The sequence below is a fragment of the Macaca nemestrina genome, chromosome 1, assembly GCF_043159975.1.
Source record: "Macaca nemestrina isolate mMacNem1 chromosome 1, mMacNem.hap1, whole genome shotgun sequence".
NCBI classification, from domain to species: domain Eukaryota; kingdom Metazoa; phylum Chordata; class Mammalia; order Primates; family Cercopithecidae; genus Macaca; species Macaca nemestrina.
The window spans coordinates 115,061,583-115,075,548 of NC_092125.1; the positions used below are offsets into that span (position 1 = coordinate 115,061,583).

Below are 13,966 nucleotides of genomic sequence, written 5' to 3' on the forward strand. Positions count from 1 at the left end.
GTTCCTGGAGGATAGGTTTTGCACTCGCCAGTCTGGAGTCTGGGGCTGCAGAGTTTTGCCTGGTTTTAAGGCAGACTGGGTCCTGAGTCAGCAGTAGCCAGTCTGCAACTGGAAAGCATAGGTGCTGGCCTGGCAATGACGAGGGCCTGGAAGCTGGATCTGCATGAGCCAGCCTGAAGTCTGGGATCTGAGAACTGTCCTAGCATCGGGAAGGACCTACAGGCTGAGTCTACCGGAGCAGGCCTGAAGCCTGGGGCCACGGGGAGCCAGCTTGGTGCTAGAGGCAGCCTGAATGATGGGACCACTGAAGTGGGCCTGACAGTGAGGTGGGCCTAGAGCCTGAGTCTGCAGGGGCTGGCCTGGCACTGGGGCAGGTGTGGAGGGGTGATCTGCAGATACCAGCCTGTGTCTTCTTAATTCCAAGCTACATTAAGATGCTATACTCTCTCACCTGGGTTTCCTAGCTCTTGTGAAGGTATTTTCATGTGTGGGTAGTTGTTAAAATCCGTGTTTCTGTGAGGGATGAGTTCTGGAAAGTCCTATTCCACCATCTCGCTGATGTCACTCTGTGTTGACTTTAAAAAGAATTGAGGAAGTGCAGGTGTAGACAAGATGAACATTGAAAACAATCACTGGCATTCCTATTCACCAGCAATAACCAATTAGAAAACATTACAAATAATAAATTTTATTCACAAGAGCAACAAAAACTATTTTAAGTGTGTTTCTTGTAAACAAGGACTACAAACTAGATGTTTAAAAGTCTTGTCTGATGAACACTGATGTTTAGCAGGAAAGTAGACTCCATTTTATCTATTCTGATTAATGACGTGTTTGGGATTTATTCAACTAACCTATTTTGTATTTTATATATTCTCTATGATCCTTTCTTTTCCTCCTTTCTTGCTTTCTTTGTATTAAGTTTATTTTCCTCTTTTCATTTTGCAATCACTTTGATAATATGGAACTTTGATTTTCACTCTAAATAAGTGAAATGTTATCCCCCCAACACAAAAAAAGAATTCTATTTTTCTTGTTACTAAAAATTGTACTCAATTATTTGTCAGTAAAATAGTTGTATAAATTTCTTTTCTCTCTCATTGCATAAGTACCTACATGGATGTCCTTGATATTGCCTCTTGGCCCTAAAATATTGACTCTCTGGCCGTTTATAGGAAAAGTTTAATATGTATGCAATTTTTCTTCCTACTAGTGATTGCTGTAGAAATTTAACTTGTTATATCATTTCAATTTAACTTAATTTCAGTATAATTTAATGAAATCTAAACTTAACAAAATATTTTTTTCTTTCAGAACAATTCCAGGAACTATTAAAATGATTTAAACTGATGCTTAAGTTTTATCTTGATTTTTTTTGTCTTCCTACAAATTAAACATTATCATTGTAATTGTTTCATTTATTTATTTATTTATTTATTTATTTATTTATTTATTTATTTATTACTTTTTGTTTTAGGAACAGAGTCTGGCTCTGTCACCCAGGCTGGAGTGCAGTGGCATGATCATAGCTCACTGCAGCCTCAAATTCCTGGGCTCAAATGATCCTCTTGCCTCAGCCTGCCAAGTAGCTAGGGCTATAGCAGTGTGCCACCATGCCCAGCTAAGTTTTTAATTTTTTGTAGAGATGGAGTCTCACTGTGTTGCCCAGGCTGGTCTCGAACTCCTGGGCTCAAGCAAACCTCCTCCAGGGCCTCTCAAAGTGCTGGAATTACAAGCGTGAGCCACCGTGCCTGACCTCATTGTAATTGTCTTACATGGTCAATGTTGTTTTAGCTTTATCTCCATGCTTACCATTTGTTTCCTTGGGCATTTCTTCTTTATGTTTCAGGAGTCTTTGCTCTAGAAGTTCTTTTACTGGGGGTTTGTTGCTATGAACTGTTTTACTCACAATACTTCTGACAGTAAATTTGTGGGTGTTTTTCGCCACACCAACTGAATCTGCAACTTTCCAGACACCAATTGGGTGTTCTACAATGAAATTCCATTCTGATACTAACTACCCAAAGTTAGCACAGACCTTGTAGATTAACTCACTCCCACAAGACTGCTTCCTCTTCAGATGCCAATCGCAAGTAACAATTTTTGGGTACCCAGGGTACGCACACTTCTGTCTGACTTGGCTACTCATTTGGAGGTTTCCACAATCACCTCCTTGGGTTTGAAAACTAGCTAGAAAGCTTATGTCTCATAAGACTCAGGAAAACACTGTACTTACTATTCTGGTTGATAATAAAAAGATATTATAAAGGATACAAATGAACAGCCAGATAAAGTGGTACATACAGCAAGATCCAGAAGAGTCGCAAGCACAAGAGCTTCTGTCCCCATGGAAGTGGAGTGTGTCATTCTCCCAGAGCTTGGATGCATTCACCATCTTAGTTCAGAAGCTCTCCAAACCCTGTCGTTTAGAGGTTTTTATGGAAGTTTCATCATGCAGGCGCGATAGATTATTAACTCAATCTCTGGCTCCTCCTCCCTCCTGAGGGGTTTGGGGATGAGGCTGAAAGTCCCAAACTTCTAATCAAGGTTTGGTCTTTCTGGACAGCCCACATCCTATCCTGAAGAACATGACAAGAGTTGCCTCATTAGAGCAAAAGATGCTCCTATCACTTATGAAATTCCAAGGGACTTAGGGGCTCTGTGCCAGGAGCCAGGAAAGATGACCAAATATCTGTTTCTTATTATACCCCAATATCACAGTTGCTATTAAACTCAGTTTTTACTTATCTGAAAAATGACTTTATTTTGCCCTTACTCATTAAACATAGTTTTCATTTATAAAATTCTTGGTTGGCTTTTTTATTTCCTCTTATCACTCTTGTATTAGTCTGTTCTCACATTTTTATAAAGAACTACCTAAGACTGGGTTATTTTTTAAGAGATATAATTGGCTCACGGTTCTGCAGGCTCCACAGGAAACATGCCTGGAGAGGCCTCAGGAAACTTACAATCCTGGCTGAAGGGGAAGGGAAAGCAGGCACATCCTGCATGAGTGGAGCAGGAGGAAGAGAATGAAGGGGGAGGTGCTACACACTTTTAAACAACCAGATCTCCTGAGAGCTCACTCACTATCACAAGAACAGCAAGGGGGAAATCTGCCCCCATGATCCAATCACCTCCCATCAGGCTCCTCCTCCAACACTGGGGATTATAATTCGACATGAGATTTGAGCAGGAACACAAATCCAAACCATATCAACTCTTAAGATATTTTTCCACATTTTCCTTGCTGACACATTGTGGGTGTTAACAAGTTGACTGTCCATCTAATTTGTCATTCTTTCATAGACAGGTTTTTTTTTTTTTTTTTTTTTTGAAACAGAGTCTTGCTCTGTTGCCCAGGTTGGAGTGCAGTGGCGCCATCTCGTCTCACTGCAAGCTCTGCCTCCCGGGTTCAAGCTATTCTCCTGCCTCAGCCTCCTGAGTAGCTGGGATTACAGGCACCCACCACCACACCCAGCTAATTTTTGTATTGTTAGTAGAGATGGGGTTTCACCATGTTGGCCAGGCTGGTCTCAAACTCCTGATCTTGTGATCTGCCTGCCTTGGCCTCCCAAAGTGAACAGTTTATCTTTTCTCTCTAGCTGCTTTGAAAACATTCAGTGGTGTGCTGGTAAATGCTTAAGCAGTAGCACTCTAGGAAAACAAAAGTATACATATATGTACATAAGTTATAAATGTTTCTGATATAGAGTATATATATAATACAAAATTTACATGTAATAATAAAGCATATAATATTATTATGTAAATTCCATATAGTGACCCATAAATTCCAAATAGCATTTTGATTTCTGCAAATTGATTTTTGCTAAACTGTTGTATCCTTAGCCAAGCTATGGTTACAATTGATAAACACATTTAGTTCTAATATGAATGCTGATATTTTTATTTATGTTAACAAGTAAGACAAAAGTGAAACAAAGAAAGGATATGTCACTCATTTGTCAATAACATTAGCAACTTTTTTGCTGAGTCAAGTAATCGTTTTTTAATAATGGAAGACTATTTCCTCACCTTTCTGTGCTAGTAACAATATAACAGCTAGTCTGCATTATTAACATGATCTCCATCACTTCCTTAAATCTAGATAATAAACAATCAATCAGTCCTGACTTGTAGCATTTGCTTGTGTTTGTAGTGTAAGTACCCCTACAATAGCTGATTTCAAGCTACTATATGACAACACTGACGTTGGCAGTGCTATGCAGTAGCACACCATCATATAATGTTGTCATGATACCATTACAATTGACATAAATAAACTCCAGAGCATAGACAATAGTGAAATGTCACAAAATACTTATATTGTGGTAAGTTTTGCGTCTTTATTGCATTTGTTTTTAATATTTTCTTAATTGCAAATTTATATAATTTTTAGATGATGATCATGGTTAACAGTTGGCTCACAAATTTTCTAAAAATTTAACAATAAACTCTTTTAAGTTAATATGAGCTAAGTCCAATACACCAATGTTATTTCCTGCTTTTGATTTCTTGGTCTTCCTTAATGTTAGTATGAACGTCTTTCTTCAACTCTCTAAATGTCTCAGGCATTATCTGTTCAAATACTGCCTTTTCAAAAATTCAGTTCCATTTTCAAGAAGTCTTTCAAACTCACCTTGCCATTTTTGATAATCCTCTCTTTCTTACTTATGCTTTTAATACTTCTTTTTATTTATTTGAGCATGTTTTAAAACTTACCTTATATTCTCTATTTGGTAATTACAATATCTGAGGTTTTTGTAGATATGATTTCACAGTTTGTTTCTTACTCAAAGTGGTTTACTTCTGCGTGTTTTGTGATTTTCATTTGTGAGCTTATATCAAATCATAATGTTAACGGTGGACGAGTCCAGGTTCTTGGCATCTTGAACAAAGAGCTGAACAAAATGCACAAACAAAGGAAGGAAGGAATGAAGGGATTTGTTGAAAATGAAAGTACACACCACAGTGTGGGAATGGTTCCAGGCATAGGAGCTCAAAGACCCCGTTACAGAATTATTGAGAATTTAAATACCCACTAGAGGATTCCATTGGTTACTTGGGGTACGCTCTATGTAAATGGAGAGAACGAAGTAAAGTTACAAAGTCATTTACTTGACCTACACCCTAGCAGAGGACGTTTCCTGTCATTGCTGAAGTGTGAATCAGCCTTTTGTTCCCTGCCTCTAGACCCTATTTTCCTGCTTCAATAACTGTTTTAAAATAAAATGTTAAGGTAATCTGTATTTTGGCCACAAGTCTATGTGAGGACAGGCTTGTGGTTAGGAGTGCTTATGAGAGACTTACCCTCCATCATTTTACCTATTTTATCCATCATTTTTGAATTATTTTGTCCCAAGTATGTTTCTCTGAACATCTAGGCTTCCACATTGCTAATAAACTATCTTTAGGACCTAAATTAAAGATCAGACTCATGTGAAGGATAGGAGACTGGGAGACCAGTTAAGAGGCTGCTACAATGGTCCAGGCTAAAGATAATGAAGACCTGAACCTAGGAAATTGCAAAATAAACCATGAGAGAAGAAGCTGAAGTGAGGAGACATCTCTAAGGGAGAATTGGCGGGATTTAGTAGACAGAAGTTGAGTGAGAAAGAGAATCAAGGATGATGTCAAGGTTTCTAGTTCAGTATTTTGATTTGTCAGAGATACACTAACAAAAATCATGTTAAATATTCTCCAAAATGAACCTGAATGGGACCTATGTTTAAGCATTTCAAAATCTTGTTAAATTTAAATTTCTTAAATGTGTTTACAGGCATGGAAAGAAGAGCAAGATCGATTAGCAGAAGAGGAGCGCTTAAGGGAAGAAAAGAAAGCAGAGAAGAAGAGCAAAGAAGCTGGTAAAAAGAAAGGCAAGGATAATGTAGAGAAAGAAGATAGTAGGTCTTTGAAGAAAAAACCAGCTCACAAGGAGAAATCTAAAGAAGAACCAATCAAGGTCCAAGAAGTAATAGAAGAGTCCCCCCACCAACCAGAACCTGAGATAACTTACTCAGTACGCTCCAATTCTGTAAAACTTAGTCTCTTTGGGCTATTCCTATTTGTTTTGGGAAAATACAGCTATTGTAAGATTCTTTTGTTTTTACTGCCACCACAGTAGGCCTAGGGTTTCTTCTGGTATCAGTGAGCTCAAACCTGTATTCCACCCCTGATGTCTAGAACCTTGTTTCTAGTCAATCATCAAGATGAAAACAGCCTCAGGTCACTTTTCATTTGAGTGCCACGAACCTAGCTAAGGTCAGTAAAGGTAGAAATTTGACACAGAAGTACTCTTATAGATATATGTAAATAAGTGAACACAAAAGTTGGCTTTTTCTGTATCAGACGATGACACTTGCTGACTACATTTTGTTGTCTCTTTGTGGGCAATCATGTTTCTGGCTTGTATGCTTTTGTGAAAGCTTCCCTTTGCCAATTCTCTCTCAGCTAGCTGTTATGAGGAAAACTTAATGGGAAAAAAAAAAATGGAAAGAAATCTAACAGCCCCTGTGCTTTGTAGCTACTCCTCTAAACCAGTTGTTCTCAAGTTTTAGCATGCATTAAATCCCCTGGACCTCTGTTAGCAACACTCAGTAAAAAATATCTTCTACATATGACCTCCTTAAGTGGAGTGTCCACTCTCCCCAGCATCAGTTCACTTTAAACAGAAAATTAACAACCAGTGAATGAGAACTTGATTTCTTCTTGAACTGCCTTGACAATAGTATGATAATTCAATTTTCACTAGGTTATGAGAATGTACCGATGAACAGAGTTTAACATAATATCTTTAATTCTGCCTGTCATAACACCATAGATGTTTCTAAAAATAATATGAACACTGGCCTCTGAGTCTGCAAAGTGACAGACATACTTAGCGAAATTAAGCTTCTGGCAACTTTAGTTGGCTAACACTGATAAGTTGATTTTTGTCTATTGAAGCTTCACATTCAAAGCATGATATTTTCTCTTCTAGTTTCACGGATACAATATGGGAAATATACCTACTCAAATCTCGGGGTCAAATTACTACCTGTATCCTTCTGATGGTGGGCAGATTGAAGTGGAAAAGACAATGTTTGAAAAAGGTACATTTTGAAAGCAACCGGTTAATGACTGGAAAGATAATAATGCATTTCAGATAACCAGGGGCCCTCTACTCCTGAGTTTGATAGGCGAGAGTGTTATTCTGTCCCCTACAATACATTTAGGTGCCACAGTCAGCATTTTCAGACTTCACACTTTCTTCTATTGTAATTGACTCTACAAGGCATAGGTCAGTCAAGAGTTTAACTGATACATGCTAATATGACCATTCTAGTTGTTAAAATATTAAAATACTTCCATACAATTGGTAAAAAGTAATAGTAACTGCAATAAGCAATTAAGTAATAATTTTCATTACAGCACACCTTGTTATCCCAGAAACCAAGCACATTCTGTGAGTTTATTGCATTTTTCTGGTGTGGCTTTTGAGCACAGAGCTTGGAACCTACTCCCAACATCCACCTATTGTAGCTCTTACTAAGATTTGCATAAGCGTACAATGCATATAAGTTTCAGGTGATTGATAGTGAATTCAGTATTTTCTCCTAGTTCTGTCAGTTTTGAGGGTTGATAGCTCAATCCAAATTGAGAGGAGATAGCCAATTTTTTTTTTAAACAAAAAAAAATGGGTCTGAACACTAAAAAAGAGAAAGCGTTGTTGGAAAAATTTTTATTAACTACCACAATAATAATAATAGCTACCAAAACTAACACATAATTTTTAGAAGTCGCAAAACCATTTCACATTAACTATATCATTTGATGAATCATAATATTGATTATAGGCATACATTGCCTCAGCCAGTTCATTTTCTCTTCTGAAATTGGGTTTGAAATGTGACTAAAAGGCCTGCAAATACCTCCTTGGTCTCCCTGCCATTTATGCCTGGAATTCCACCATTACTTTATTTCCTTAGGCTTTGTCTTATAGAGGTGTTGACATCTCTAGGCATTTCCCCTCCCTGGTTTATATTCTATGCTGCCTTTTTATTTTTGTTTCAGGGATACATATTCAGGTTGATTCTATAGGTAAATTACATATTGCAGAGGTTTGGTCTGCATATTATTTCATCACCTAGGTAATAAACAGAGTACTTGGCAGGTAGTTTTTGGTCCTCACCCTCCCCTCACCCTCAAATAGCCCTGGTGTCTATTGTTCTCTTCTTTGTGTTCATGTGTTCTCAATGTTTAGCTGCCATTCCTAAGTGAGAACATGTAGTGTTTAGTTTTCTGTTCCTGTGTTGGTTTCTGTGGAGCATTGTGTAACCATCTTGTTGAGGAGCTTAACGTGGCATCCTAATCGCCCATCTTCTATTCTATGGTTCCTCCTCAGGCCCAACTTTTATCAAAGTGAGAGTGATAAAGGACAAGCACAATTTTATAATTCATTTAAATGACCCTAAGGAAATTGTGAAAAAGGAAGAGAAAGGGGACTATTATTTAGAAGAGGAAGAAGAAGAAGATGAGGAACAAAATCTTGAAACAGGTAAGCAGCTGCATCTTTGTGCCAGTGGAGGTTAATGCTTAAGCAATGCGCTGAACGCATCTACCTGACACAAATACATATGGACCTCTTGCCCTTAGCACATGGAATTTTTCCACATGGTAACTGAGGTATTTTGACATTCTGTATTATAATATGTTATTATACACATAGTACATCGTAGTGGGCTGCTTATTTGGCTTTTGTTCCTCTGGGCACCGAGCTTTTGATTCCAGTTGTTTGATACAGAGTCTACCCAGACTGGTCATCTTTATGGAGCAATCATTGAGTTTGTCATGTCTATTCTGCCCTTAATTTTGGTTTATGCACTTGTACCAACTGAATTCTCGAAGATGCAGGTCCTTTCGCAGTGATTCCATAGTTTCAGCTTCTTTCCAATAGGCACTGCAATGATGAGGTTTCTTCCTATGCTCTATCACTTAATGCTCTGTAGCACCAAATATATTAGGTTGTAAAGACAAGGAAAAACCATACATTTGACCATGAGAGTCATTACCTGCTTGGAAATGAGAGCTGCAAATGGATGTCCATTGATAAAACACCATGAAACTTCATAACACCATTGTACCAGGAAACATCATTAAGATAAATTAATTGCTTCTTTCTTGTCCAGTATGGTGTTGATTATACCTGCAAAAGAAAATGAGTTACTAAATGTATTCAACTCAAATTAGTGATATAAGGGCAGGGCGCAGTGGCTCATGCCTGTAATGAGGCTGAGGCGGGCTTATCCCTTGAGCTCAGGAGTTCGAGACCAGCCTGACCAACATGACAAAACCCTGTCTCTACAAAAAATACAAAAATTAGTCAGGCGTGGTGGTGAGCCACTCAGGAGGCTGAGGCATGAAAATCACTTGAACCCTGGAGGCAGAGGTTGCAGAGCTAAGATCGCACCACTGCACTCCAGCCTGGATAATGGAGAGAGATGCTGAAAAAAAAAGAAAGGAAGAAGGAAGGAAGGAAGGAAGGAAGGGAGGGAGGGAGGGAGGGAGGGAGGGAGGGAGGGAGGGAGGAAGGAAGGAAGGAAGGAAGGAAGGAAGGAAGGAAGGAAGGAAGGAAGGAAGGAAGGAAGGAAGGAAGGAAGGAAGGAAGGGAAAATTAGTGATATGACCAATAACTAAATTTCACATATGAGTTTAGTGACATTTTCTAAACCCAAGGTAAGAACACAATGTTTTTTTTCCTCTGAGCCCTTTGCTAGAGAAAGAACACAATGTTTGATAGGTGTGAATGTTCCCAAAAACTTAGCACAGAAAATTTTAAATGACTTCTTTGTTTTACCTGATACAAAGATATATGGATTATTAAAAATTGAGAAATATGGAAATACTTAAAGAAGATAACCATTGCCTATAATTCTGCCACCGCAGTGATGACCTCTGCTAATAATGTATTTCTTTCTTACTTTATCCTCATGAGCATTTTCATATTCATTAAATATTATTTGAAAGCAATATTTTTTTGATGATTTAATTTTTTATCGGTATATAATTATAGTTTACTTATTTCCATGTTTTGCATACTTAGGTGATTTCCACCAAAATAAATCAATATATTTAGTTATATTTATAAAATTCTATGTAAACATACATAGTTTCATTTAGTTTCATAGTTTCATGTATGTTTACATAGAATTATATGAATAGGACATCTTGGCTGGATACATAAATATATATACATACATGAATAAGTGTACAATATAAACATACATGAAGATATGTATGTTTATTTACATGAAGATATGTATATAAATTTACCAATATAAACATATTGGTAAACAATTTACGAATCCTCCCGCCTCAGCCTTCCAAAATGCCAGAATCACAGGTGTGAACCACCATGCCTAGCCTGCTTTGTTTTGAAATAATTTTTTCACTTGAGTTGCTAAGAAACTCATTTGAATCTCAAAAGTGACCATTCTTTCCTTCAAGTCATCTACTGATTATGAATGGTTTGTTGGGGAAGTATATTTTTAAATTCTAGAAAGTGCTTTTTAAAATATCCTTATGTACTTTAAAAAATTCAAGCATTTAGCTAACTCTTCTATAAATTGGTAAACAATTTACCAATATGTTTATATTGTATAGTTGTTCATGTATGTATATATATTCATGTATGTATATATTATTTTTATATAAACATTTATATATTCATATGTATAATAATTTAATTATTTTATTTTTTAAATTATTGGCTAATGTCCCATTTTTAGCCCTAATATTAAACCTTCCATTTTCATTTCAGCTTTAATTATCCCTGGAGTCTGCACACTTTGACCTAAATTTGCCCCACAATCTGTTTTTGTTTGGTCCATGAACTAAGAATTGTTTTTGCATTTGTAAAGAATAGTTCATAAAACAAAAGCAAAGAAGAAAATGTCGTAAACACCATATACCTGGCCTATAAAACCTAAAACATTTACTATCAGGCCCTTTTCAGAAAAGGTTTGCTAATCCCTGATCTAGATGGATCTACAACAGATCAACAGACAGGGAGACAGATGAGGATGCAGAGAGGAATGGTCATTGCCCACCACTGCTTGCTTTCTTCTTTTCCATTTCTGTCCTGGTTTATTTATTTTTGTTTAGTTTTATCAAGTTTTCTCTTCACATGAGGCACACGATAGTATGCCCTCTCAATGTTTATGCGTCTCTGGATATCTGGAAGGACGTCTTGGCTGGATACAGGATCCTTGGGTTGTCATCCTTTTCTTTTTATGATTCATAGTTGCTATTGCATCATCTTGTAATTTTCACATTAGAAGTTGATGAGCCCTTGTAATCTAAGACTCAAGCTCCAGCTTTAGGTCAGGAAATTTTAATTTGGTTGTTAATTTAATTTTTGTTCTTCTTCATTTGTTCCTTTTTTCCTTCTGTAAAAGCCACACTTTGCATATGTTTATCCTCCAAATCTTTTATGTCTTTTGTATGGCCCATGAACTAAGAATTGTTTTTGCATTTGTAAAGAATAGTTGAAGAAACAAAAGCAAAGAAGAAAATGTCATAAACACCATATACCTGGCCTATAAAATCTAAAACAATCACTATCGGGCCCTTTTCAGAAAAAGGCCCTTTTCATGTTGTTTTTCATATAAACATATTATCTCTTTAAATGTTTGCTCTGAGTTTCGTTTTGTTTGTTTTATAGACAGGGTCTCACTTTGTTGCTGAGGCTAGAGTGCAGTGGCCCAATCATAGCTCACTGCAGCCTCAAACTCCTGGACTCTAGGGATCCTCCCACCTCTGCCTCCCAAGTAGCTGGGACTAAAGGCACGTCATGACTGGCTAACTTTTGTATTTTTTGTAGAGATGGGTTTCACCATGTTACTCAGGCCTGTCTCAAACACCTGGGTTCAAGCAATCCTCCCGCCTCAGCCTTCCAAAATGCCAGAATCACAGGTGTGAGCCACCGTGCCTAGCCTGCTTTGTTTTGAAATAATTTTTTCACTTGAGTTTCGAAGAAACTCATTTGAATCTCAAAAGTAACCATTCTCCCTTCAAGTCATCTACTGATTATGAATGGTTTGGTTAGGAAAGTATATTTTTAAATTCTAGAAAGTGCTTTTCAAAATATCCTTATGTACTTTAAAAAATTCAAGCATTTAGCTAACTTTTCTATAATTTATATTTCGCTGAGCATGTGTTCTGTTTGTTTAGTGGTTTCTTTCTTCTGACTAATACTCTTGTCTCTGTCCACTCCACTCCATTAAATGGCTTATTGCCCGTTCTTCTTCTCAAGGTTCTACCAATACACTCTCTTATTAATAGTGCATGAAGATGCCAATTTTCGTGAACTGAACCCTACTGGATATTAAGCATTATCTTTTTACTTTACCAGACTTTATTTTTTATAGCAGTTTTAGGTTCATGACAAAATTGAACAGAAGTTACAGAGATTTCTCAGCATCCTCTTCCCGTACACATGCACAGCCTCCGCCACTATCAACATTCCTCACCCAGAGTGGTACATTTGTTACAGTCAATGAACCTACCTTAACATAACATTATCACCCAGAGTCTATAGTTTACATTACCCTTGGTGTTGTGCATTCTAAGGGTTTGAACAAATGTATAATGGCCATGTGTCTACCATTATAGTATCATACAGAGAAGTTTCACTGCCCTAAAAATCTGTGCTCTGTCTATTCATCTCTCCCTCCTTCCTAACCCCTGATAATCACTGATCTTTCTACTGTGTCCATAGTTCTGCTTTCTCCATAATATCGTGTAGTTGGAATTATACACTAGGTAGCCTTTTCAGATTGAATTTTTTCATTTAGTAATATGCATTTAAGTTTCCTGCATGTCTTTTCATGGCTTGATAGTTTATTTCTTTTGAAAATTAATAATATTACATTGTCTAGATGTACCACAATTTTATTTTCCCACTCACCTACTGAAGGACATCTTGGTTGCCTCCAGCTTTTGGCAATTGTGAATAAAGGTGCCACAAACATTCGTGTACAGGTTTGTGTGTGGACATAAGTTTTCAACTCCCTTGGGTAAACACCAAGTAGTGTGACTTTTGGATTATAGGGTAAGAGTATGTTCATGTTGGAAGAATCCACCAAACTGTCTTCCAAATTGGCTGTACCATTATGCATTCCTACCAGCAATGAATGAAAGTTCTTGTTGCTGTATATCCTCACCATTATTTGTTGTTTTGGATTTTCTCCGTTCTATAAGGTGTCTAGTGGTATCTTGTTGTTTTAATCTGCATTTTCCAGATAACAAATAATATTGAGCATCTTTTCATATGCTTATTTGCCATTTGTATATCTTCTTTGGTGAAGTGTCAAAGTTTCTTTCCTGTTTATTAATCAGGTTTTTATTTTCTGTTATTGAGCTTTAAGAATTCTTCATACATTTTGAGTAATAATCCTTTAACAGATATGTCTTTTGCAGATATTTTCTCCAACTCTGTGGCTTCTCTTTTCATTCTCTTAAAGCATTACCTTTTGTTCCATGGTTCATTTGAATTTCCCAGTCTAAAAATTATCTTTGCATGAGTTACATTATTTTAAATCAATATTGCCCCATCTTTATTGTCTGATAATGGAGGAAATGGTGAACTGAAAATAAAACAACAGGTCAGAAAATTCACAAATTCTTTACATACACCTTCAGATGTGTGTTTCCTATTCATGATAGAAAAGAAATGGAATCAACCTAGATGCTCATTAGTGGTGGACTGGATAAAGAAAATGTGGTACATACATACTATGGAGTATTATGTAGCCACGAAAAACTAAAACATATCCTTTGCAGCACATGGATGCAGTGGAGACCATTATCCTAAGCAATTTAACGCAAGAACAGAAAACCAAATGCTGCATTTTCTCACTAATAAGTGGAATCTAAACACTGAGTACACATGGGCATAAAGATGGGAATGATAGACAGTGGGACC

At 37.0% G+C, this 13,966-nt stretch overlaps 1 protein-coding gene across 10 annotated transcripts in view; it reads left to right on the forward strand.

Moving 5' to 3' along the window:
• Positions 1 to 13,966, forward strand: part of LOC105479093 (sperm associated antigen 17) — a 238,413-nt gene that overhangs the window by 140,417 nt on the left and 84,030 nt on the right. For all 10 annotated transcript variants that reach the window (XR_011617612.1, XR_985679.2, XR_985680.2 and 7 more), the window contains 3 exons: positions 5,783 to 6,022; positions 6,983 to 7,094; positions 8,387 to 8,539. Coding sequence is in view for 7 of the 10 variants with exons in the window: in XM_071087029.1 (XP_070943130.1) it covers positions 5,783 to 6,022; positions 6,983 to 7,094; positions 8,387 to 8,539 (505 nt within the window). In the remaining 3 variants the exon portion in view is untranslated. The remainder of the gene's footprint in view (positions 1 to 5,782; positions 6,023 to 6,982; positions 7,095 to 8,386; positions 8,540 to 13,966) is intronic.